This window comes from Alternaria alternata (genome assembly GCF_001642055.1).
Source record: "Alternaria alternata strain SRC1lrK2f unplaced genomic scaffold CC77scaffold_8, whole genome shotgun sequence".
Taxonomy (NCBI): domain Eukaryota; kingdom Fungi; phylum Ascomycota; class Dothideomycetes; order Pleosporales; family Pleosporaceae; genus Alternaria; species Alternaria alternata.
Window position 1 is genome coordinate 1,061,349 of NW_017306197.1, and position 20,247 is coordinate 1,081,595.

The following is a 20,247-nucleotide window of genomic DNA, read 5'->3' on the forward strand; positions in this document are numbered from 1 at the left end:
ATCTTCGTTCGAGACCATGAAATCAAGAGAATCTGCGTCGCAAAAGTTTTGAGATGCGGGTGTTATTGCGAAAGAGAGATGCAGAGGAAAAGACACAGCTGGGTAGTAAGCAGTGATGTTTTTGAAGCGGACTGGGCATCGCGTTAGCCCGCGCCTCCAAGCGACATGGAGTTTTGTCGAGATTTCGTGTGCCAACTCCGCCCACGAACGAACGTTCAGCACACATAATGGAGAGTATCGCCTAGATATTTCGCGCTCATCATTAGAGTTGCATCATGTTGGGCGAGTTCACCAACGCCCAGTATGAATACGACAAGCTACTGTTAACCACCGGATGAACAGCGGCTCTTTCGCCACGTGATCGGACGTTGGCCCAAAACTTACCTGGTCGCCGGTTGCTATGATCGACCCGGTGGCCCAAGGTTTTGCAATCTACCTTAGGAGATGCGGTGATCACGGCTTTCCTGTCAACCATTGCAAACAGCAAAAGCATTGCCGCCACGCGCTTCTGCCACCGGAGCATGCCCCGAAGAGTAATGACGAACCACGGACATCGACGGGATGGATATGGAAACATGTCGTTGAGCCCGTTCAAATACACACCCTAGGCAAACAGCCTAATACAGATGCTAGTGTCCATCACATGCACGCAAGAACGTATCGATGAGGAAAAGTAGACGGAAAAACCAAGGTGGGCGTTACCCCAGATAGATTGACCTCACTATGAACCCTGGTCAACGAACATTTTCCCCAGCTTTCGCCTCCAAACCTCGGCCTTGGTGGGACCTGGTCAAAGAAACGGGTATAAAGAACGGGTAGATCCAGCTTCAACATGGTAGATACCGTTGTCAAACACCTACTATCGCAATGCGTTCATTTCTCCTTGCCGGCACGGCTCTCGTAGCCACAGCATTGGCTCGCAACCTCCCCCATCGTTCTTTTTCTTCCCTGGCTACGAGGCAGAATGGAGGTCTTCCTAGCTCTTTCAGCTGGACGTCCAGCGGTATTCTAGTCTCACCAAAGAAAGATAGCAGAAACATTGCTGGTATCAAAGACCCTTCTATCATAGAGTACGAGGGTGTATACCACGTCTTTGCCAGCACAGCTGTTGAATCAGGCTACAACCTTGTGTACTTCAACTTCACCGACTTTGACCAGGCTCAGCAAGCGCCATTCTACTATCTCGACCAGAGTGCTATAGGCACAGGCTACAGAGCTGCACCGGAAGTTTGTACGTGAAGTGTTCTCTTTGTCCTTGCAACATCGCAAGCCGTGAAGATGCAGAGCACTCTGCTGACACCCTCACAGTTTACTTCGCTCCCCAGAAGCTCTGGTACCTCATCTACCAGAATGGCAATGCCGCATACAGCACCAACCCCGACATTTCCAATCCTGCAGGGTGGACCGCCCCCGAAGTCTTCTACCCCAACGGTACCCCCGCACTCATTGCCGAAGGTCTCTTGAACCCGCAACAAGGCTACTGGGTCGACATGTGGGTCGTATGCGACGACGCCAACTGCCATCTCTTCTCCCACGACGACAACGGCCGGCTCTACCGCAGCCAAACACCGCTCTCCCAATTTCCCGCCGGCATGAGCGAACCCGTCATCGCACTCTCCGAACCCAACAAGAACGACCTCTTCGAGGCATCAAATGTTTACCGCGTAGACAACAACACCTACCTCCTACTTGTTGAATGCATCGGCGCGGGCGATTCACCAGGTGGTTTGCGTTACTTCCGCTCTTGGACATCGAGCTCGCTGAGCGGTAGTTGGACGCCGCTCGCAGCTACGCAGCAGAACCCCTTCATGGGTGAGGCTAATGTAGCTTTCCCTGATGGAAGGTGGTCAGACAGTATTAGTCATGGGGAGATTGTGAGAAGCCAGGTTGATCAGACACTGACGATTAAGCCGTGTGGCATGAGGTTCTTGTATCAGGGCATTGCGCCCAATGCGAGCGGGAGTTATAATGCGCTGCCGTGGCATTTAGGATTGGTGACGCAGACGGGGAACACGACGTGCTAGAAGTTAAGCACGAGCGGGCGGAGATGACGAGATGCATACTTGTGAGCTGTATATATATGTATAGACTTTGGCATGTATCTACGTTATCTCTCTCCGCTACGACCCAGCACCCTATAACATGTCCATAAGATCTTCCCAACCGCCTTGCTCCATTGTGTTTGCTTCGGTTTTCCACAGTTTCCATCCCAGAGTACTTTTCTTTATGAGCATGCTGTATATCATGGAAATACCGGATCATTGTCATACCTTATCGCAATACGACCGTATGGCAACCCAAGTAAAGCTACATGATTATCTCCTCACGATACCCACCAATCTGCTTGTTACTACCAAACATTACCAACCGTTCCCACATCCTTCGCCCCACTACGCAAGAAGATCTCTTCACCCCCCATGCTCCCTGTCAAGATTCCCTGCAAACCATGATCTGCACATCTTGCGGTCTCATCTCGGCATCACCCACATATTGCATCACAGCATGACGACTACGCATCCGCAACTTCCATCATCACCTGTCGTCATCCGCGCTACTGATAAAATGTTTACGCGTGGTCCTGGACCGCACGTTCCGGTTGGCGACATCAGCTTATCGCGAGGCTGTGCAAGTTTAGGCAGACTGCTCATCGCAAGTGATTTGTACCATGTGTGATGGAGCGTCCGGATGTATCGCATGTTGTCGCGCGACTTTCCAACAACAGCGTGGGGAGAAGAGAGAAAGAGAAATTTATGCGGCCGCTAGACTTCCTTGAAGAACGAGCGCAAGCCGCTTCCCCGAGTATGGTACCCGTGTTTATCTTTCCTTCCCCCCTTGTACCTGCGTGGATGACGACATGGTTGGGAAGAGGTTTCTCTGGGCATCGGACACGCGAGGTTGCGCTGTGATGACGAGGATTGGAATTATGTGAGCGTCGGAATACGAGCGATGTAGACATGACTTCTTAGTATCTTACTCTTGCTCCGACGCGATTGCCGTAGTGCGTCCGAGCATATGTTGTTCTACGACAGATCAAAGGTGATTTGCCCTACGAGCAACTGTTCCCTGTCTCTTTTTAAGAAAAGGAGAATTGCATTGACGGGCGAGTACGTGATTTAGAGCTCTTCAGGGCTCAAACAGAAGGATCGCAGCGAACAACCCAACACGGTATACTAAGCAAAGATAAGCAGAGACAGGAGATACTTTCTGTAGCGTCATTGATCGATTTCCCCTAAACAAGAACAGCCAGCACAGTGTTGGGAATAGAGACCGAGGATGCTATAAGTTTGTAGTCGCAGTGATTCGAGCCAGTGCATTGGCGGGACATGGGGCTGATGCATACTCGTCGTTGGACAAAGTGCGATGGCTGTACTCATATCTTTCAACGATATGTACGCGAACACTGTCGCATGGAAGTGGTATGTGTACGAGCTCTCGATGCTTGTATAGTTACATTGAGGGGAATCACGCGCTTTGTGATAGTTGAGCCCGCAGGACATACGATATTCAGTACAGGCAGTATCCTTTGGGAGCAGAGAAAGGGTGTTCTCCAGACATCTGGAGCGTTGTTCCAAAGATGTGTGCATCTCTTCATAGAGCACGTTCACCTCGGCAAGAACACAAACCTATACCCTCAACCACACTCCCGACCGGAGAACATCGGAGAAACAGCCTCACCACTCCTCAGATCCTCGATCCCGATAAAGTGCACCTTGCCCAGCTGCCTCGAACACCGCAGGAACACGAACGCCCACCTGCAGCGTCGGAACGTCAGGATCCAGCTCGCGTTTCACATCCCAACAAACACGCGACACAGTGGTGTGCTACCCCACGATTTGCGTAAAGAGAACTGGGGTTGTTGGCTAAAGGATTCAACATGGACAAGCGAGCGAATTGCGAAACTATGCATTTCGGTTAAGATTCCGATGCGAGTGGATTGGTGGCTTATTGAGGATTGGTGGAACATCTAGAGTTGTCGGACCGACTAGGGTGAATATGTCATAGTATGGAAGCAAGAAGAGGTGTTGAGAAAAGCGGCACGCAACTGCAAAATGTGCACCTTGTCTATAGAAGTCTTGGGCTAAGTAGGAGGGTCAGGGGAACTTGTTGGGGCTTGGGTGCAGGCATATGGTGTAGGTTTTCTTGGTAAGGTTGGGCGCCGTAACGAACTGCCAGACGCGGATCGCCAAACTATCAGAACGAGCTTTCGGATAAGACAAGCTGCAGTGGCGAGCAGGTTGCCCTTGAATAGCGAAGCGTGTGTCCGTTTACGTCGCTACGAGATCGCTTTTTTGTTACCAGAACGTCTGCCACATGGTCACTTACAGCAATATTCGTGGGGCTATATCGTCCTTCAACAGGACTTTCTTCTCAATGTAGAAGATATCTCTGATGTTAGTGAGAGTATGCCTCCGTGGCCGCGGAACCAGCTAAGCAATCTCGCAATCAAGTGAGAATGCGTATGTTGTTGGGAAGCATCGCGAACATCGGACGTTAGCGCTCTATGCGCGCACACGCCGCACACGCGGTGCAGCTAATGACTTCCGTATGACCTACCCTCAACTAGCTCGTAGCCAGGCATAAGATTCCCTTTTCGTTTCGAGGATGGTGCAGATCTGTGCCATGAGCGACCGCCGTCACTCCTATGTTTAACGTGCACTGCCTCTTTGCAGTCATGCAAGTCATCGAAAGCTTTCAAGCCTTATCTGGGCATGGAGAATTAACACGTCCTGGTCCTCCTATCACGACCGTAGGACGTGGGACTCATGTTAAACTTGATACCGTAGATCTCGGCGAAGAGCATCGTGACACCTCGTTCATACTGCACACGACTCTGGGCGGCTTTCGCAAATCGCGCACACGACGTGGGTTTCCGTGCCTCGAAGCTAACAGCCAAGACATATGTGAAGGTAAGACAATGCCAGCTCTTTTGCCATGACACTCAACATGTATCGGTACTTCGTCAGACGGGAAAGATCGGGCTGCGCAATTCGTGGAACGTCGAAGACCGTCAAGCGTGGGATAATGTTAAGATCAGTTACCGTCTTCACCGTTCAAGCACTCCGATCAATTTCCGCGATAGCTCGTTAGGGGGGCAAAAGTGTCCGAGAGGAAATCGACTACGGAACTGAGGTTGAGTTGGAAGCGTCTGGATATACTTGGCATCCCACGTCGATGGCTGCATCAGGTAGGCGTGCTTGAAACCAGCCCAACATCCCACACGATCGCCTCTACTTGATCGGTTGAGGCTCTTGAGAACGAACCAGGGTGGCACGGCACGTTGTGGCAAACAAGTTCTGCTTGTAACTGCCGCCATGCAGTAAGCTCGCCTTGATGTGAACTGTGGATAGCAGCCGACCCCCACGGTCGACAAAGGATCGACGAACTACAGCTAAGTGGACCGCGCGGTAAGCGTACCCTGTCCCGATTGTTTTTGAATCGTTGCAAGTAACCGAGGCTAGAGCGGAGTTGAACGATGCATATGGTGATGATTCGGACATGCCCACTGCCACACACATCTTTCTTGCGGTGTGCAAGGTTCTAGTGAGCTAAGTTTTACTTCTGTCGCTCAAATGTGTGGTGGAAGAGAACAGTCGTCTAAGCGGAGCGTGCCAAAGTGACGTCCATCAGAATCATCCCTGGAGGGCCCGTCTGCTGACGAAGTTGGCCTTCGATCAGACCACAAACTCCATTCATCACTGTATCGCTCTCGGGAGGGGCGAGATCCTGGTCCCAGTGAATCCCATTGCCCATATGACCCGCATATGTGGGCTGACCCCTCACCCCTCATCAGCACTAAGTCTGGTGCGGCGTTGTTGCCGAGTTGTCGGACGAAGTCGCTGAAGGTGGACTTTTCAGATGTTGGAGTGGATCTTCTAGATTTTCCCTGCTCTTCTGCTGTCTTTGTGGGACCAGAATCCACATGTGGAGAAGAAAAGTAACCATGGCCAAGGAACTGCCGATGAGAACCGTCTCCTTATGCTTATGGCTGCAACGTTACCCTGGTCGGTACATGAGGTACCTCTAGGGTCATCATTGCAAGACCGCCGAGGCTACTGAAACTGGGCGTTACTGACGTATACCCTGCAAGATGAGCGGATGGCTTGAGGTTACGCAGTTTTTGGGCATCATCCAAGCCGGCAGTACCCAGTATTACGTGCATGATTTCAGGGCCTCAGTGCAGAAAGAGGCAATAAACGACACACAAGACTTGACCGTAGACGAGACTGGGCGTCATGCAAGTCAGAGGCCTGGTGCAGCGGCAGGTCGAAAGTGTGTGGCCTGGTGATCCAACGTGGTAAGAAGGCGGGGAAACGAGACTCTAGGATCGCCAATTTGTGGGGTAATAGCGTCGTCGTTGATGGCTGCATGGTCGGCTCACGCTCGGTTCTCGTCTTTGCGACGAGGCTGTGTGCATCCTCGCGAACATTACACCTGTTCTGCAGTAGGAAATGGCGTCGAGGGATCCATATGTATATGCCACTACGCAGTGACTGCATACGGCTTACGGCAACGCCAATAAAACTTTTCGTCCTCGTGCCGCCAGACTGTGGATTCCCAAAAGGTTGAACAAAGAAGATTGCACTTACGCGTGAATAGGAATAGACGTGATTGGATGCGACAAGGTGTGCCGATTGAAGGAGATCTGTCCCAGTATTCGATGCGAAATTCCGCGGTGTTCTGAATGCCGAAGCGAGCTGCCACGGCATCACGTGGGGGCGCTCGACAAAGATCCACCGAGGATCAGGTACGACGATTGCGGCGTACCAGGCATTCCCCTTCTCGCGTTTGAACCTAAGCTGTGGAAACAAAAGCAACGGGCGAACATGCTGATGACTTTCCTGCGCACCGCAATTGCCGGAACGGCGCTCGGCACATTGTTGCAACGCTTTTGTTCGAGAATCCATCGGCTTGATGCTTTTCGCGTGGCACTCGCCGTCGGTTTGCACCTGCAGCGATGCAGACACCTTCCATGTGTGGATTGGTGGATATACGAGCAGGATGATGTCGTGTCCATTGCACGACTCATACACAATCGCCTTTGCGGGAACAATGTCGTGTGAAGATTGTGAAGAGCCTCAAGGTTTGAGCTATGGCCAGACCCCGCCACCAAGAGTAATGGGCGTGGGGGGAAATATCGCGAGGGATCGGCGTCGTCATCCTGGCCAGGCTCTGTAATGATGAGACATGAGATGCCTCTGATAAGTTCGCTATTTTGGTCCGTCTTGGTGGCCCTGCGGCTGTCGGATATCGATGACTGCCTCTGCCCGGATATTGCATGGCCTTGTGATGAGCTTCCACTTCTTGCTGTCTGCCACGTCTTGCATCACCGCTGGAATCCACCATTTCTCTTACCCTTTGCATTGCTCTACTGCACGTCGTAAGTGGTCGCCGAACTCTAACTCCTGGACCGACTGGGACCACGACCTCAGGAAGGGCAAGACGGAGTAGCCGGGGTCGCTGAACGGGATCAGATGATGCGAATAGGCCGGCCACGATTCCCCCACCCCCACACTAACACCCCCGAACGGTATCCATCAACGCTCTTTTGAGTCCGCCAACCCTGCGCATGGTGCCAGCTGTGGCGAGAATTACCCTATCAGCTTCCAACTAGGATTCCAAAAGATCGTCACAAGGCGTGCCCCCCTTGCACTTCACCTCCGGCCAAGATCCGATGTTCACAGCCTCTCGCCCCCTGTTCGCTTGCTGCAACGTGAGCAAAAAAGCAACCGCCGCTTCAATCAGCAATCCTCGCCTCGTTTATTGGCCACACGCAAGCCCTCCAGCTAAGCGCAAACAGCTGTGCCTGGTATCGGCTACGTGCAGAGCAGCACCTCGAGCAGGCTGCGGGAGTCACCGCCCCTTTGGTCGTCACCAAGGATGCCTGTCCCTCCCTCTCTGATGCACTTCACGCACCTTGCTTTGCCTGCCGTCACTAGCACTCCTGACGACGCCGTCAGCTGGACCCCCACACTCCGCATTGCAAGGTCAAGTGTCCGGCGTTTGAAGATATTTAAGTACCTGTACTATCCTCGGGGTGTTACCACACATCGATCAACCATTGACGTATTTGTTCCGTTCGTCGTTGCTGTGTTCCACTTATTCTTTGTCAAAAGTATCGCTTCTCTCTGCAAGCTTTTGTTAGTATAAAAGTCTACTAGACCTCCGCATTCGATACTCTTCTTATCATGTCACCACACCACGACGCACCTTCTCCTGCAAACAGCTACAGTCAAGATACCGACTTCCACCATTCCGTTCAGTCCGTCTACACTATGAGCCAATATAACAACTTTGACACCAGCTCAATGGAGTCTACCGATATGGGTATTCGACGATCCTTGGTTCCTGGCATCTATGTTCCCACCGTAGCGTTCTTCGAACCATCATCGGATAACGTTGATGTCGAGACCACTGCCAGCCACGCCGTCCGCCTAGCGAAAGCTGGTGTTGCTGGAATCACCACCCAAGGATCCAACGGCGAGGCTGTCCACCTGTCACACAAGGAACGCGATCTCATCACCAACACCACCCGCAAGGCTCTTGATGATGCAGGCTTTGGTTACATGCCTATAATCGTCGGATGTGGTGCTCAGTCGACTCGGGAAGCCATCGAACTCTGCGAAGAGGCAGCTTCGGCTGGCGGAGACTACGCTCTGGTACTTCCACCAGCGTACTACCAAGGCTTGTTCTCGAAGGATACCATCAAAGAGTTTTTCCAGGACGTAGCCACCGCTTCGCCCATTCCAATTCTCATCTACAACTACCCCGGAGCAGTCTCTGGACTGGATCTCAACTCCGATGTTATCATCGAATTGGCTCAGCACCCGAACATCGTTGGCTGCAAGTTGACCTGTGGCAACACCGGGAAGCTCAACCGCATCGCCGCAGCAACACGTGCTGCCACTGTCTCAGATCCTGGATCCGGCTTCATGTGCATGGGCGGGTCCGTTGACTTCACACTGCAAACACTGATTGGAGGCGGATCCGGTATCATTGGCGGCATGGCCAACATTGCGCCCAAGACGTGCGTCAAGCTTGTGGAGCTGTTCGAGGCTGGCAAGTTCGCGGAAGCCCGCAAACTCCAGGCCATCGTTGCCCGAGGAGACTGGGCGGCTATCCAAGGCGGCATCATTGGCACCAAAGCTGGGCTCATGGCCCATTTCGGATATGGAGGCTATGCTCGTAAGCCTCTCCCTAGGCCCGGAAAAGACGAAGTTCGCAAGTGGCGAGATGCCTTCGACGAGCTTGTCAAGACTGACAACTCTCTTTGAGTAACACAAGTTCCCCCGCTTCGACAAAAGGATATCATGACTCCATGGCGTGCATGCTTTCCTTCCCAAACACCGTTTCGCATTGCTCTCGGCGTTGAGCGCACTCTTGCATATTCTTAGTGGCGTTTTCCTGATTAGGTTATCGTTTTCTTGATTGTTAGTTTTGTGAGCGTTATCTTTGGTCACTGGCCTGGAAAAAGCAATCTGGTATCTCTATTCCAGCCGTTGTCGCTACTGGTTGCGTCGGTGCAACATCTTCAAAATTTGCAACGATAGTCTTCTTGTTTTTCTTGAGCCGTACGACTGTTTACGCATAGCAATGAGTGGGCGGATACCTGGTATGAGTTGCATCTTTAGCCTGTTGGTACTCGTCGTTGTCATAGAAATGACGAATCCTGAAAATTGATTAACAACTTGCACATCGTATGTGATGATATGATGCTTGTCTGACTGCTCATCTGGATTGTGTGGTGCCCTAGTGATCACCTTGTCTATCGAATGGTAATGCCATTGGCAGTCCTGCTCACTCGGCTGGGGTGGTTGCTGTAATTGGACTGTTATGGTTTCATACCACTTCAGCCCTGAACCGGTGTAACACGTAGAGTTGTTGGTGCTGCACCCCCGTGCGAAAAGCCAGCGCACGAACCTTCCGGTATGTCTTGATGTATCCTCTCCACCACAACCGGGAGCTGGGACGACTCGTTCCATGTTATTGGCTCTCCAGTCCAGTAGTCTCCATTCCACTGTACCGGGGATCCCAAGACCTGCAATCGTGAGAGGGTTCCAGTGCCGACTTCCGTAGGCAAACGATGTCTCACCAACGTGAATATCGTAAAGCGGCATTGGATAGTGCATTGCACAAACCGAGACATATGAGAGACCAGTGACAGGGCAGCTTCCAGGATGGAAAGTCGATCAGGCCAGTTTGCCATCACCTGAGCATGGTTTTGCCCAATACTGACAAGACGATATTCGGTGACAAGGGCGCAAACCTTCATAACAGCCGGGATGTTGAGGACCTGCAGTAAGCCGCACAGGCCAGTCGCGATCTTTGGCCACTGTAATATCCGTGTGGCTTTCGTGTTACCTCTAGCTGGAGGTAGCGAGTACTGTTCAACGATCACAGCGTTCTGGTGCTGATGCCCAATCGATCAGCTACCCCGGCAGCTGATAGGCTGACGGCTAGCAAGAGGCTGAGATGAGAGCTTGCTGAAACTCTCATATTGGAGAATCTCGTCCGGTGAGCAAGCCGCAATCGTTGTCAGCCGTACGTAGTCTCCGCTACTCTGGCTTCACCCCACGCTCAAGCGCCTAGCGTCCCGCCGTGACGGTCGGATAACCTGACGTCCTCCATCCCATAAGCGCCAGATAAAACCGTGTCTTGTGTAAAACCCCACACTATTCAGTGTGCATAGCCATTGGTCTTTCTGAGAGTTTGGACCTGCCGTGATTGCTGCGTGAATTGAGGCATGCCAGGACTGCCGCAGGCTGATACAAGAAGCAGAGAGTGCTGGAAGGTATCCATATTCAGGCATTTTCTGTGCGAAAGTCATATGAGGGAATAGAGATGGCGCATGGAGTGAACACGAGCATGATGTGTCTGAGAAGAGCGAAGGAAGAAAGACTCTTTGTTGTACGCGCCTTACCCGATTAGGGGTGGTCTCAGCGGATAGGCTTAGAGGCTCTAGCCTGTTAGCCATGCAATAGCAGTTCGAGTAAAGATCTGACGATATCTGCTTTGTACACGCCACATAACGGTGTATTGCTCTTCTGTGCTGTATTTTGATAACGCATCATCTTGAAACTCTTCTGCTTGCTTATTTAGCTTCAGCGTGAGGGACAGATCACACACGATGGCAAGAGCCCACCTAAATTGTCTGCGAATAACAGTACCGCTACAAGCAGTGAATGATTGAGCAAGGTAGCATGAGACTATCACTGAAGCTTCCTCCTGCATGCTTGTTTCGATGGCTTCGTATGTACAATCTTGAAGATCCTCGATCACAGCAACAAGGGTGGCTTTCTGCCTGAAGCTTAGCGTGCATTACTAGCGGCATTCCTTTTGCGCCTCGCACCATCGAGCTGAACCTATGTGCTGCACACTTATAGGTCTGGACTCTGCACTTTCAAGCCACTTTTGATATAGATTGCGTTTTGCCCAGTGTGAAATTCTTCAGTATGTGTTCAACCCCTTCCGACTCCCTACTCACAGTCGCAACCATTGTTTCTCGTCACGATGCACGATCTCTCCATTGATGACAATGCGCTTGGTACACCGAACCTCCTTTCTAGTCGATATAGCTCCTGTCCCCTCCCAGATGTGCGTTAACCAAAATCAGGCGCTTTGCAACCTTATCAATACTTGCCTTTCATGGGTCCAGAAGACTTTCGCCTCATGGAACTTCAGCCTGGAGATGAGACTGAACCGCTTGTTTGCCGCCTCATGCGGGTTGACATACGCAACCCGCCCCCATACGAGGCACTTTCATATACATGGGGCCGATCAAGAGACGTTTTTACCCTTTACCAAGAACCTGAGATTCCTGATACTTCTGGTACTTTGAGAACAGTTTCCAAGATCACTAGAGGACTTTATGAGGCTCTTCTGCAGCTCCGTCAAAGGGCCAAGCCAAGGATCTTGTGGGTTGATGCGGTCTGTATCGACCAGGAAAGCTTGAAGGAACGTGGAGAGCAGGTCAAGATCATGAGGCAGATCTATGCCAATGCAGCACGTGTTGTAGTTTGGCTCGGTCTGGCAGACGATGAAACTCCTGTAGCTGTACAAGAAATCGCCAGGCTGAAGAGTTATATTGCCTCTCGAGGTTTATCACTCGAAATTCTTAAAGCGATGACTGACGAGGGTCCTGACCACAAGATGCTGGATCTAAACGAGCATGTCCTTGACGAGAAAACTACCGCTATTCTCGGGCGCGTCTATTGTCGCCCATGGTTTCGACGCATATGGGTAGTTCAAGAAGTCACAGCCGGCGGGTCATCCAGCGAGGTTCACATAGGACCTTACGTTATTCCTTGGGACGATTTAGGTATGGTGGCTCTGGGGCTTCAAGTCATGCTTTGGAATTCGCCTGTACCCATCGAAGGGCCCGGATCAAGAAATGCGCTTGTCATGTGGCAGGGTCGGCTGTTCGCAAGGAAGACGCCACCGACATTATTGGATGAAGCGCGAAGTTACCTCGCTACAGATTCTCGAGACAAGGTATACGCGCTGTACGGCTTTCCAGCATTCCAGGAGCTGTTCCAGAGATTTGGATTCAAACCGGATTATACAATTAAGGAGCGTGACCTATATGAACGGGTGACCCGGCTGACAATCGAAAGCTCGCAGACGCTCGAGATCCTACACTATGTCGATAACCCAGAACTGCCTGCGGAAGAATCAGAATGGCCATCCTGGGTGCCAAGATGGACTCAGCCAACCCTCTATTGGAGTTTTCCCCTGCAAGATTATACCATCTATAGCAAAAAGACTCACGGAATGCTTTCTGTCTTGGAAGGACCACAAGGAAATCTGCTTCGATTGAAGGGCGCCACTGTAGGACGCATAACTGAAGTTGCACAATGCATCGATTGGACGCCGGCTGACAAGGAACCAACGATACAGAACACCGAAGCTCTAACGCAGTTCTGGGATGCGACTTCAATGCACCCGGGTTCACCGTCTGACTCCAAGGAGGACAAATTCGTTGGCCTAGCACAAGCACTAACAGCGGGCCTTGACTCCGACTGCAACTCTGCTGCCAAAAGCTCCGTCCGTCATACAGCGGATGCTATCGAGTTTGTACTCCACAGCTTCAACACAGCTTCGGTTTCCAGTCAAGTCCAACTCTCCGCCCTATTCATCCACCTTCTTGCCCTTCGGGACGCCTTTCCCCATGGAGATCGCCTTCGGTACCAAGAGAGCGTAGTCTGGATCTGTGCAAATCGCCGCCTATTCCAAACTGACAGAGGACTTTTCGGGCTTGGTCCGTTTCCTGTACAGCCTGGTGATATTGCAGTCATCCTGTACGGCGGCTATACGCCTTTCGTGCTGAGGCCAAGAGGTAATTACTATCAGTTATTAGGTGAGTGCTATTTGCATAAAATGATGGGAGAAGACGCTCTGCAGTTGCGCAAGCGTGGTACTGGTGAAGATATGTCAGAAGAGACAATCTTTGAACTGAGGTAGAGCAAACTAGTAGGAATATGGCTGGTGTAAAACAGTGGTCTTGCGTTTATCATAAATGATACCTTAAGACAAGAGGACAAGGCCATCCATGGAAACCATTCAATGATTCCGTGTTGAATGCACACCACCTATAACAACCACAGTGCTGGGGACCTGCAGTACGCCGCGCCAACCCATCGGGGTGTTTGGCCGTTTCACTATCCGTGTGGCACCCGCGTTGGTTTTGCCTAGAGGTAGCGATTTTCTTTCAACGGGAACTGTATCATGCCGCCCAGTCAGCAGGCTGTGGTAGTTGTTAGTCGCACCCAGTCACCGCCATTTTGGCTGCATTTGACGCTCGCGCGCGTTGCAGGGCGACATGGCGTTTTCTGTCTCACAAATACCAGGTAGAACCGTGCCCCGCATAATATCCTACGTCCCTAGAAGCGCAAAACCACTGGCGGTTCGCTTAGCTGATGGATGTTCGTTGATTCGCGCGTACTGTGAGGCGACCCAGGGCTGGCGCATGCGACTGGAAAGGACGTCAATGGCTGGGATGCGTTTGTGATCAGAGCTGATAGGCGCGCAATGGTATTGTAGAAATACAAATGTGGATTATGCGATGGTGAGCAGCGAGGGAGATGAGGGAAGAGCGTTGTAAGACCATGTAACGGGTTACCAACTTTGGTATGGTTTGAGTGGTAAGCTTCGGAGGCGGCAACACCGTTTTCTCAAGCTTTCATTTAAGGGGAGATCGCTACGCACGTCCTCTCTCCCGCAACAAGGGTTTACTAGTATCGCATGCCTGAGTGCGCGAAACGCTACTACAGTATAGTCGCAGATAATCTTGTGGTTCTGCTTGACGCCTTTACGCGGATGTGCGGGGTATGGGGTACGTCAGAACTCGTATCTTGTAAGCGCTATGCTGAAAACCACTTATAGCATAGCACCCATTAATCAAACCATACGAAGCTCTTCGCAACAGATGCTGCCCGATCTACACTGACTTTTGAGGCTCCATCCCTTTTGCACCTACGACACTGTGACTGTAGCCACTTCGACATGGGAGCCCTCGAGCCACTGAATGCTGCTTGCCAGTGTTGATGTAGTTGCAGGCAGCCTAGCGTGTATAGCGCAAACGTTGATACCCCTTGATTCTGTGCGTCGTACACAGTCGAAAATTGCCATATCTCATTTCCGAGAATATCTCATCTCGGCGTGAGAATGGAGATGTTTCTTTGGGTCTGCTGGAGACCGAGGGGTGTAGGGCAGCGGTCATTGGTTTTGCTTCTTCTCATTTCGGCGCAACTTCCGGAGTTTCGCTGCGGGATAAGTTCGCCGGGTGCCGGCTCCATGTGCTGCATGTAGCTCTCGACTTCGCAAGTATATCTTTCGGTCTCTGACATCTACCTGAGTAGTAGATACAGGCTGTTGCGATGAGGTCTTTACAAGTTTTAGCGTGCCTGTCGGGACTCCATCAACTATCAACCGCGTACAATACACCAGCACCGCCAGATGCGACCCGGCCGGACCTATTTGCATACCTTCTCAATTGGACACCGGCCAATCCCGTACATGGTATCTTCGGCGACAGGAACAACTCTGTAGCTCCATGGCATCCTGAACCACATCAACCTCCTCACTACCCGCCTCACCGACAATGTGACGTATCGAGTCCAGGCGCCCAGTCCGACTTCTGGCTTCCGAATGTGCCGCACAACGGAACAAGCCCTTTCTTACTCAATGCGCCTAACTACCACATCTACCGCAATGTAAGAGATTTCGGGGCGGTTGGAGATGGTGTTCATGATGACACAGACGCTTTTAATGCTGCAATTGATTGTACGTATCCTCGTCGAATTCGGAGATTCACAGCTCATAGTTTTCAGATGGTAGTCGATGTGCTGGAGGCCAGTGTAACGGTGGGACTACTGGAAAACCTGCCCTCATATATGTGCCGCCGGGAACATACGCCATCTACTCCACCATCCAGCTTTACGTCAATACTCAGATTATCGGAGATGCCGTCAATTTACCCACTCTTAAAGCTGCCTCGAGCGCTCTGAATAATACCGTTGTGGTTGATGGCTACGACAAAGGTACCCAAAGTACAAACAACTTCTACATCGGCGTACGCAACCTCAATATCGACACTACCGCTGCGGATCCTGCCAAGACTATCTATGCATTGAACTGGGCGGTCTCTCAAGCGACCAACCTTATCAATGTCAACTTCATCATGCCCACCAGTAGCAATCACATCGGTATCGAAATGAATGGAGGTACCAGCGGCGGTGGATCGGGCCTTTTCATGGGAGATCTCACGTTCTCCGGCGGCCTCATCGGACTGCAATTCAGCAACCAACAGTATAGCTTGAAGAACCTCAAGTTCACCAACGTCGCGACAGCTATTGCGATCACGCACGGTTTCGTCATCTCGATGCAGCAGATCAACTGCATCAACGTAGGCATCTGCGTCGATATGGGTGCTCAAGGAGTCACAGGGTCGCTCAATCTTATTGACAGCTGGTGTGATACTTGTGGTGTGGTTGTCAATGGTTCCAGTTCTGTCGTGCTGGAGAACATCGACGTGAAGAGTTCTGGCCCGCTATTGGTTGTCAACGGAACGACGATGGCTCAAGGCAGCCTCGTAGGACAAACGTACATCTCCGGACACGTGTACGAGGATGGCAATGGTACATCCATAGTCTCTAATGGCACTAAGCACGTCTATGCAGATCGTGGTAGTCTGGCTGATGCTTCGGGACACTACTTCACTAAGCCACAACCGCAGTATACGCACTACCCTGCTTCCGCTTTTGCTTCCGTAAAGGACGCTGGCGCTAGAGGTACTTTTGCTTATGCCAAAGTCATGTTACCAGTTCACTGACCAGAAACAGGTGACGGACAGACAGACGACACAGCCGCTATCAATGCTGCACTCAAGAACAACGCAAACTGCAAGATAACCTATTTCCCACACGGTGTCTACAGCGTGACGGACACCATCTACGTTCCGCCCGGTAGTCGAATCGTTGGCGAAGTCTGGTCCATCATCAGCGCTGCGGGCAAAAAGTTCAGTGATGAAGCCAATCCCCAGCCTATGATACAGGTCGGCAAACCAGGCGAGGTTGGATTGGCCGAGTTTAGCGACATGCTCTTCACTGTTTCCGACGTCTTGCCCGGCGCCATTCTCGTCGAAGTGAACATGAAAGGCAGCAATCAAGGCGACGTTTCCTTCCACAACACGCATTACCGCATTGGTGGTGCTGCGGATTCTCGCACCGAAACCGCGTGCCAATCCGAGACGCAGCCGTGCAAAGCTGCTTTCCTGGTCATGCACCTTAGAGAGACAAGTTCGGTCTACATTGAAAACAGCTGGCTCTGGACTGCTGACCACGACCTCGACGGCACGAACCCCACATCCGTCAGCACAGGAAGAGGCATGCTCGTTGAAGCCACTACAGCTACTTGGCTTGTCGGCACCGGCAGCGAGCACCATACGCTTTACGGTTACACATTGCACAACGCACAGAACGTCATGACCTCCTTGATGCAGATCGAAACACCATACTGGCAGCCTGTGCCCCAGGCGCCGTATCCTTGGACGCCCAATGCCACCTGGCACGATCCGACCTTCGAGGGCTGTTCAGGCAACATCAGCCAGTGCTATATGTCGTGGTCTGTACGTGTCATTGGCTCAGAGTCGCATGCCCTTGCGCTATACGGCATGGGCTTCTGGGTCTTTTTCAATGGCCCCCAGTATGCGCCCTGTTCGGGTCCTGACGGCATCTGCCAGATCAATATCGTAGACTTGGAGGACTTGAAGCCTGAAAGTGCGGTAAGGCTATATAATGTGAATACAAAGGGCGTGCAGAATATGATATCTGTTGGTGGAAGTAAAGACGCTATGACGGCTACGCAGGCGGCGAATCCAGGGAGTTGGGGTGGTGTCATAGCGGCGTTTCTCAGGTTTGACGCGACGAGGCCACATCATGATGTCAAACGACACCACGTTCGCCATTCACGGATACATGCGCAATGAAAGGTAGCGCATTTAGGTACGCCCTGTGCATGACTGAGGATCATATATCGGATGTTGCGAAACAAGTTCAACATAACTGAATTACATTCTTCTGGGAAGACAAAAGATGGAACAAGGTATCTTGACGGATGGCAAGGCTGATAAATGAGACAAGGATTCGAGGATGTACGTCAATGAGATGCTTGCGGCGACGAGACGAGATGTGTTGTGTATGCGATTAAGACTTACCAAGCCATTGAGGATAGAAAAATGACGTTTTATACATGCCGTTTCACATACGAAGAATCGAGCTTGATTATCATTGAACAGAGTATTATTGGAAATGCGGGTTCTTATGCTATATTACTCGCGAAATGTTCACCTGCCCTTGCCCTTGGACTTACCACCATGGCCTGGACCGCGCTTAGCTCCGCGACCACTTGCGAGCTTGACAGTGAATGCACCACGCTCAATGGTGTTGACTAGGATGTATCCAGAGGGGAACAGGAAGTGCGACCAGGTTCCAACAAATTGAACGATACCACCAACAGAGTCGTCCTCAGGGTAAATGTCGAAGAAACCCTCAGTCTTGACGCTCTTTCCAGTGGGGTCCTTGCTGATGCTGCGGACATCGTGTACCCAGATACCAGCACCGTAGTTGCTCTGGTAGGCAAGTCCATCGACGATGTAGAGGTTGTGGTCGATGCCCTTGCTGTCAGTGGCGAAGAAAGTACCGGTAGCCTTGGGGTTGCGGAGGTCGGTGAAATCGATGATGTGGGTGACAGGGCGGCCGGATGCAGCTGGACCGACGGCCTCTTGCTCATCGAGCTCGTCGTTCAAGAGGACGTATTGGTGCCAGTTGCGCTCAGTCCACCATCCTTGATGGCAGTAGGTAGCGCCGGGATAGGAGAGGGTCGAGATGACCTCAGATGCAGGGTTGCCGTTCTTCATAGTGGAGTCGTAGACGGTGACGGTGTCCTCGTTGTAGCCAATGCAGATGTTGCGACCGCGGAACTTTCGGTCAGGACCGTTGTAGGTGACACACTGAGCATCGTGTACGTATCCGTCCTGGCTAGCACAGCCGGGAGAAGTAGGCTTGCCAGGGTTGGCGAGATCGATGTACTGGAGACCGGCCTTGCAGGTCTGGTTTCGAGGCTGCGCACCGACGGCGAGGATGTACTCGTTGTCCCAGTCAACAACCACGTTGTGGGTACGCCCGATCGGCAACTCGTCCCACAAGCCAACAAGGTCGGTCTTGGGGTCAAAGGTCTTTGGGCTGTCAGGGCTAACATCGAGAAGCTTCTTCATGTCGAAGATCTGGACGTTGTGCCCAACAGCCTCAGAACCGATGATAACGTAGTCGTTCAGCACGCGGATCTCGCGCCATCGCGAACCTACGCTTTGCGCAGGAAGACGACCCATGTACTGGATCTGGCCGTCCTTGAGGATCTCAACGAACGCAGCACCTGAAAATTGGCCGACGATACCGAACTCGCGGCCGTTGCGAGCTGTCCAGCCCCAAGAAGAGCTTCCCTGGCCTTCAGGGCCGCCCATGTCGGCATGGTTGACGAAGTCGTAGAGATCCATGTTGTTACACCTGAACGTCTGGTTCGCATTGCCTTGCTCGACGACGGCGAGACCATCCTTGCACTTGATGCGTTTGTCCTTGCCACTTCCCCAAGAACCCTTCTTCCAGCTCTTCCAAGACTTCCATTGACGAGAGTCTTGCTTGCCTTCGGCTGCGTCATGATCCCATTGGTCCTGGAAGCCGTTAGTACTAGATCTTGTAGACAGAAGAGGAGGATATGTCGTACAGCCTTCAACTTCATCAACTTCTGATGAATCGCACCAGAGGCATACTCCGACTTGGAGAATTGCGCAGCCTGGACGGCGATTGGGAGTGCCAACACAGCGAGCGAGAACTTCATCTTGGCGTTCTAGGAGAAGTATTGAGCTGGAATGAGCATATTAACCTGAAGCTCCAAGGGTATATATATGACTGTGATACCCTCATACTGTAATCTTTTGCTCTCGGCCATCGCGTTGCCACACGACCATTCAGTACTATGTTACCGTCTTGGTACAGTCGTATACTCTGGGCGCCATTTGGCATCTATGCTTCTTGGGGAAGGTCAGGACTACCAATTGGCTAACCTATTCAGGCAGGTAATGAAACAGATTCTAAGTGGACTGCTGTCGCCAAGCAGCGAAATTCGTGTCCATGTCGTGCGCCACAGATAGCCGGCTTTGGGTTCCCGAACTGACAAGAAGCGGCGGTCAGGATGGAAGCGGAGATCACTGCCACGGCCCGCTAACAAAGACCAAGAACCTCCAAGGCGGCTGGGCGTACGGACCAATATACAAGACTTGGACGGGAGCCGTTCGCAGCCAAACTCTAGAGAATAGATAAGAGGAAGGAGGTTACAGAATTGGAATGTGCAAACTTAGTCTACGCATGTCATCCATGGATGTCTCGCTCGGCGATGGGATCTCGGAAAGAAGCTGTCCAAGAGCGGAAGGCCTCCGCCCCGTCGACCGTGATTGAAAAACAACCTCGCCAAGCATCTCTGTCCTGTGCGGGCTCCGAGGGGTATCAACAGGGAGTTATTTGCGCGACTTCTACGAGAACAGTATCTGGATATCGCACATGCGTGGCGTGCCTCGAGCGTCAGGAGCTCTTCTTCTCAACGCTTGACGCGCACGGTCAAAATTAGCCTGTTCGTCGATGAAGCAATCATCCGAAAAGTCTAGGGTACAATGCAGGAATGACGGTTGAATGATTGCAA

At 51.8% G+C, this 20,247-nt stretch overlaps 9 protein-coding genes across 9 annotated transcripts; 5 read left to right on the top strand and 4 right to left on the bottom strand.

The window, feature by feature from the left end:
• Positions 1–205: 205 nt before the first annotated feature.
• Positions 206–722, bottom strand: CC77DRAFT_840166 (hypothetical protein). The gene has a single exon (XM_018533370.1). It carries the CDS (start codon positions 575–577, stop codon positions 263–265), a length of 315 nt encoding a protein of 104 aa, XP_018387247.1. The 5' UTR covers positions 578–722; the 3' UTR covers positions 206–262.
• Positions 723–867: 145 nt separating this feature from the next.
• On the top strand, positions 868–2,024 carry CC77DRAFT_1008124 (alpha-L-arab-like proteininofuranosidase precursor; the record flags this gene model as incomplete). Its single annotated transcript, XM_018523520.1, has 2 exons — positions 868–1,231; positions 1,309–2,024. 2 exons carry the CDS (start codon positions 868–870, stop codon positions 2,022–2,024), a joined length of 1,080 nt encoding a protein of 359 aa, XP_018387248.1.
• A 1,042-nt stretch (positions 2,025–3,066) lies between these two features.
• CC77DRAFT_840380 (hypothetical protein) lies at positions 3,067–4,305 on the top strand. Its single transcript, XM_018533373.1, has one exon. The coding sequence runs from the start codon at positions 3,324–3,326 to the stop codon at positions 3,966–3,968; it is 645 nt and encodes a 214-aa protein (XP_018387249.1). The 5' UTR covers positions 3,067–3,323; the 3' UTR covers positions 3,969–4,305.
• Positions 4,306–5,840: 1,535 nt separating this feature from the next.
• On the bottom strand, positions 5,841–7,040 carry CC77DRAFT_840377 (hypothetical protein). Its single transcript, XM_018533372.1, has one exon. The coding sequence runs from the start codon at positions 6,903–6,905 to the stop codon at positions 6,165–6,167; it is 741 nt and encodes a 246-aa protein (XP_018387250.1). The 5' UTR covers positions 6,906–7,040; the 3' UTR covers positions 5,841–6,164.
• Positions 7,041–8,043: 1,003 nt separating this feature from the next.
• On the top strand, positions 8,044–9,425 carry CC77DRAFT_840448 (aldolase). Its single transcript, XM_018533374.1, has one exon. It carries the CDS (start codon positions 8,187–8,189, stop codon positions 9,270–9,272), a length of 1,086 nt encoding a protein of 361 aa, XP_018387251.1. The 5' UTR covers positions 8,044–8,186; the 3' UTR covers positions 9,273–9,425.
• CC77DRAFT_840466 (hypothetical protein) lies at positions 9,350–10,345 on the bottom strand. The gene has a single exon (XM_018533375.1). The coding sequence runs from the start codon at positions 10,125–10,127 to the stop codon at positions 9,504–9,506; it is 624 nt and encodes a 207-aa protein (XP_018387252.1). The 5' UTR covers positions 10,128–10,345; the 3' UTR covers positions 9,350–9,503.
• Positions 10,346–11,419: 1,074 nt separating this feature from the next.
• CC77DRAFT_1019708 (HET-domain-containing protein) lies at positions 11,420–13,549 on the top strand. Its single transcript, XM_018524886.1, has one exon. The coding sequence runs from the start codon at positions 11,644–11,646 to the stop codon at positions 13,456–13,458; it is 1,815 nt and encodes a 604-aa protein (XP_018387253.1). The 5' UTR covers positions 11,420–11,643; the 3' UTR covers positions 13,459–13,549.
• A 1,324-nt stretch (positions 13,550–14,873) lies between these two features.
• Positions 14,874–17,482, top strand: CC77DRAFT_933414 (pectin lyase-like protein; the record flags this gene model as incomplete). Its single annotated transcript, XM_018534316.1, has 3 exons — positions 14,874–15,279; positions 15,327–16,286; positions 16,338–17,482. 3 exons carry the CDS (start codon positions 14,874–14,876, stop codon positions 17,480–17,482), a joined length of 2,511 nt encoding a protein of 836 aa, XP_018387254.1.
• Positions 17,483–17,785: 303 nt separating this feature from the next.
• Positions 17,786–19,659, bottom strand: CC77DRAFT_840521 (hypothetical protein). Its single transcript, XM_018533376.1, has 2 exons — positions 19,276–19,659; positions 17,786–19,222 (listed from the first exon to the last, which is right to left on the bottom strand). Exons 1-2 carry the CDS (start codon positions 19,387–19,389, stop codon positions 17,840–17,842), a joined length of 1,497 nt encoding a protein of 498 aa, XP_018387255.1. The 5' UTR covers positions 19,390–19,659; the 3' UTR covers positions 17,786–17,839.
• Between the last annotated feature and the right edge of the window lie 588 nt (positions 19,660–20,247).

Bases quoted from the DNA above. Each gene is read 5' to 3' on its own strand.
- CC77DRAFT_840521 (XM_018533376.1), bottom strand. From the start codon at position 19,389: ATGAAGTTCTCGCTCGCTGTGTTGGCACTCCCAATCGCCGTCCAGGCT. The intron at 19,223-19,275 runs GTACGACATATC...AACGGCTTCCAG, and splicing joins AGTTGATGAAGTTGAAGGCT to GACCAATGGGATCATGACGC.
- CC77DRAFT_840377 (XM_018533372.1), bottom strand. From the start codon at position 6,905: ATGGATTCTCGAACAAAAGCGTTGCAACAATGTGCCGAGCGCCGTTCC.
- CC77DRAFT_840166 (XM_018533370.1), bottom strand. From the start codon at position 577: ATGTTTCCATATCCATCCCGTCGATGTCCGTGGTTCGTCATTACTCTT.
- CC77DRAFT_840380 (XM_018533373.1), top strand. From the start codon at position 3,324: ATGGGGCTGATGCATACTCGTCGTTGGACAAAGTGCGATGGCTGTACT.
- CC77DRAFT_840466 (XM_018533375.1), bottom strand. From the start codon at position 10,127: ATGCACTATCCAATGCCGCTTTACGATATTCACGTTGGTGAGACATCG.
- CC77DRAFT_840448 (XM_018533374.1), top strand. From the start codon at position 8,187: ATGTCACCACACCACGACGCACCTTCTCCTGCAAACAGCTACAGTCAA.
- CC77DRAFT_1019708 (XM_018524886.1), top strand. From the start codon at position 11,644: ATGGGTCCAGAAGACTTTCGCCTCATGGAACTTCAGCCTGGAGATGAG.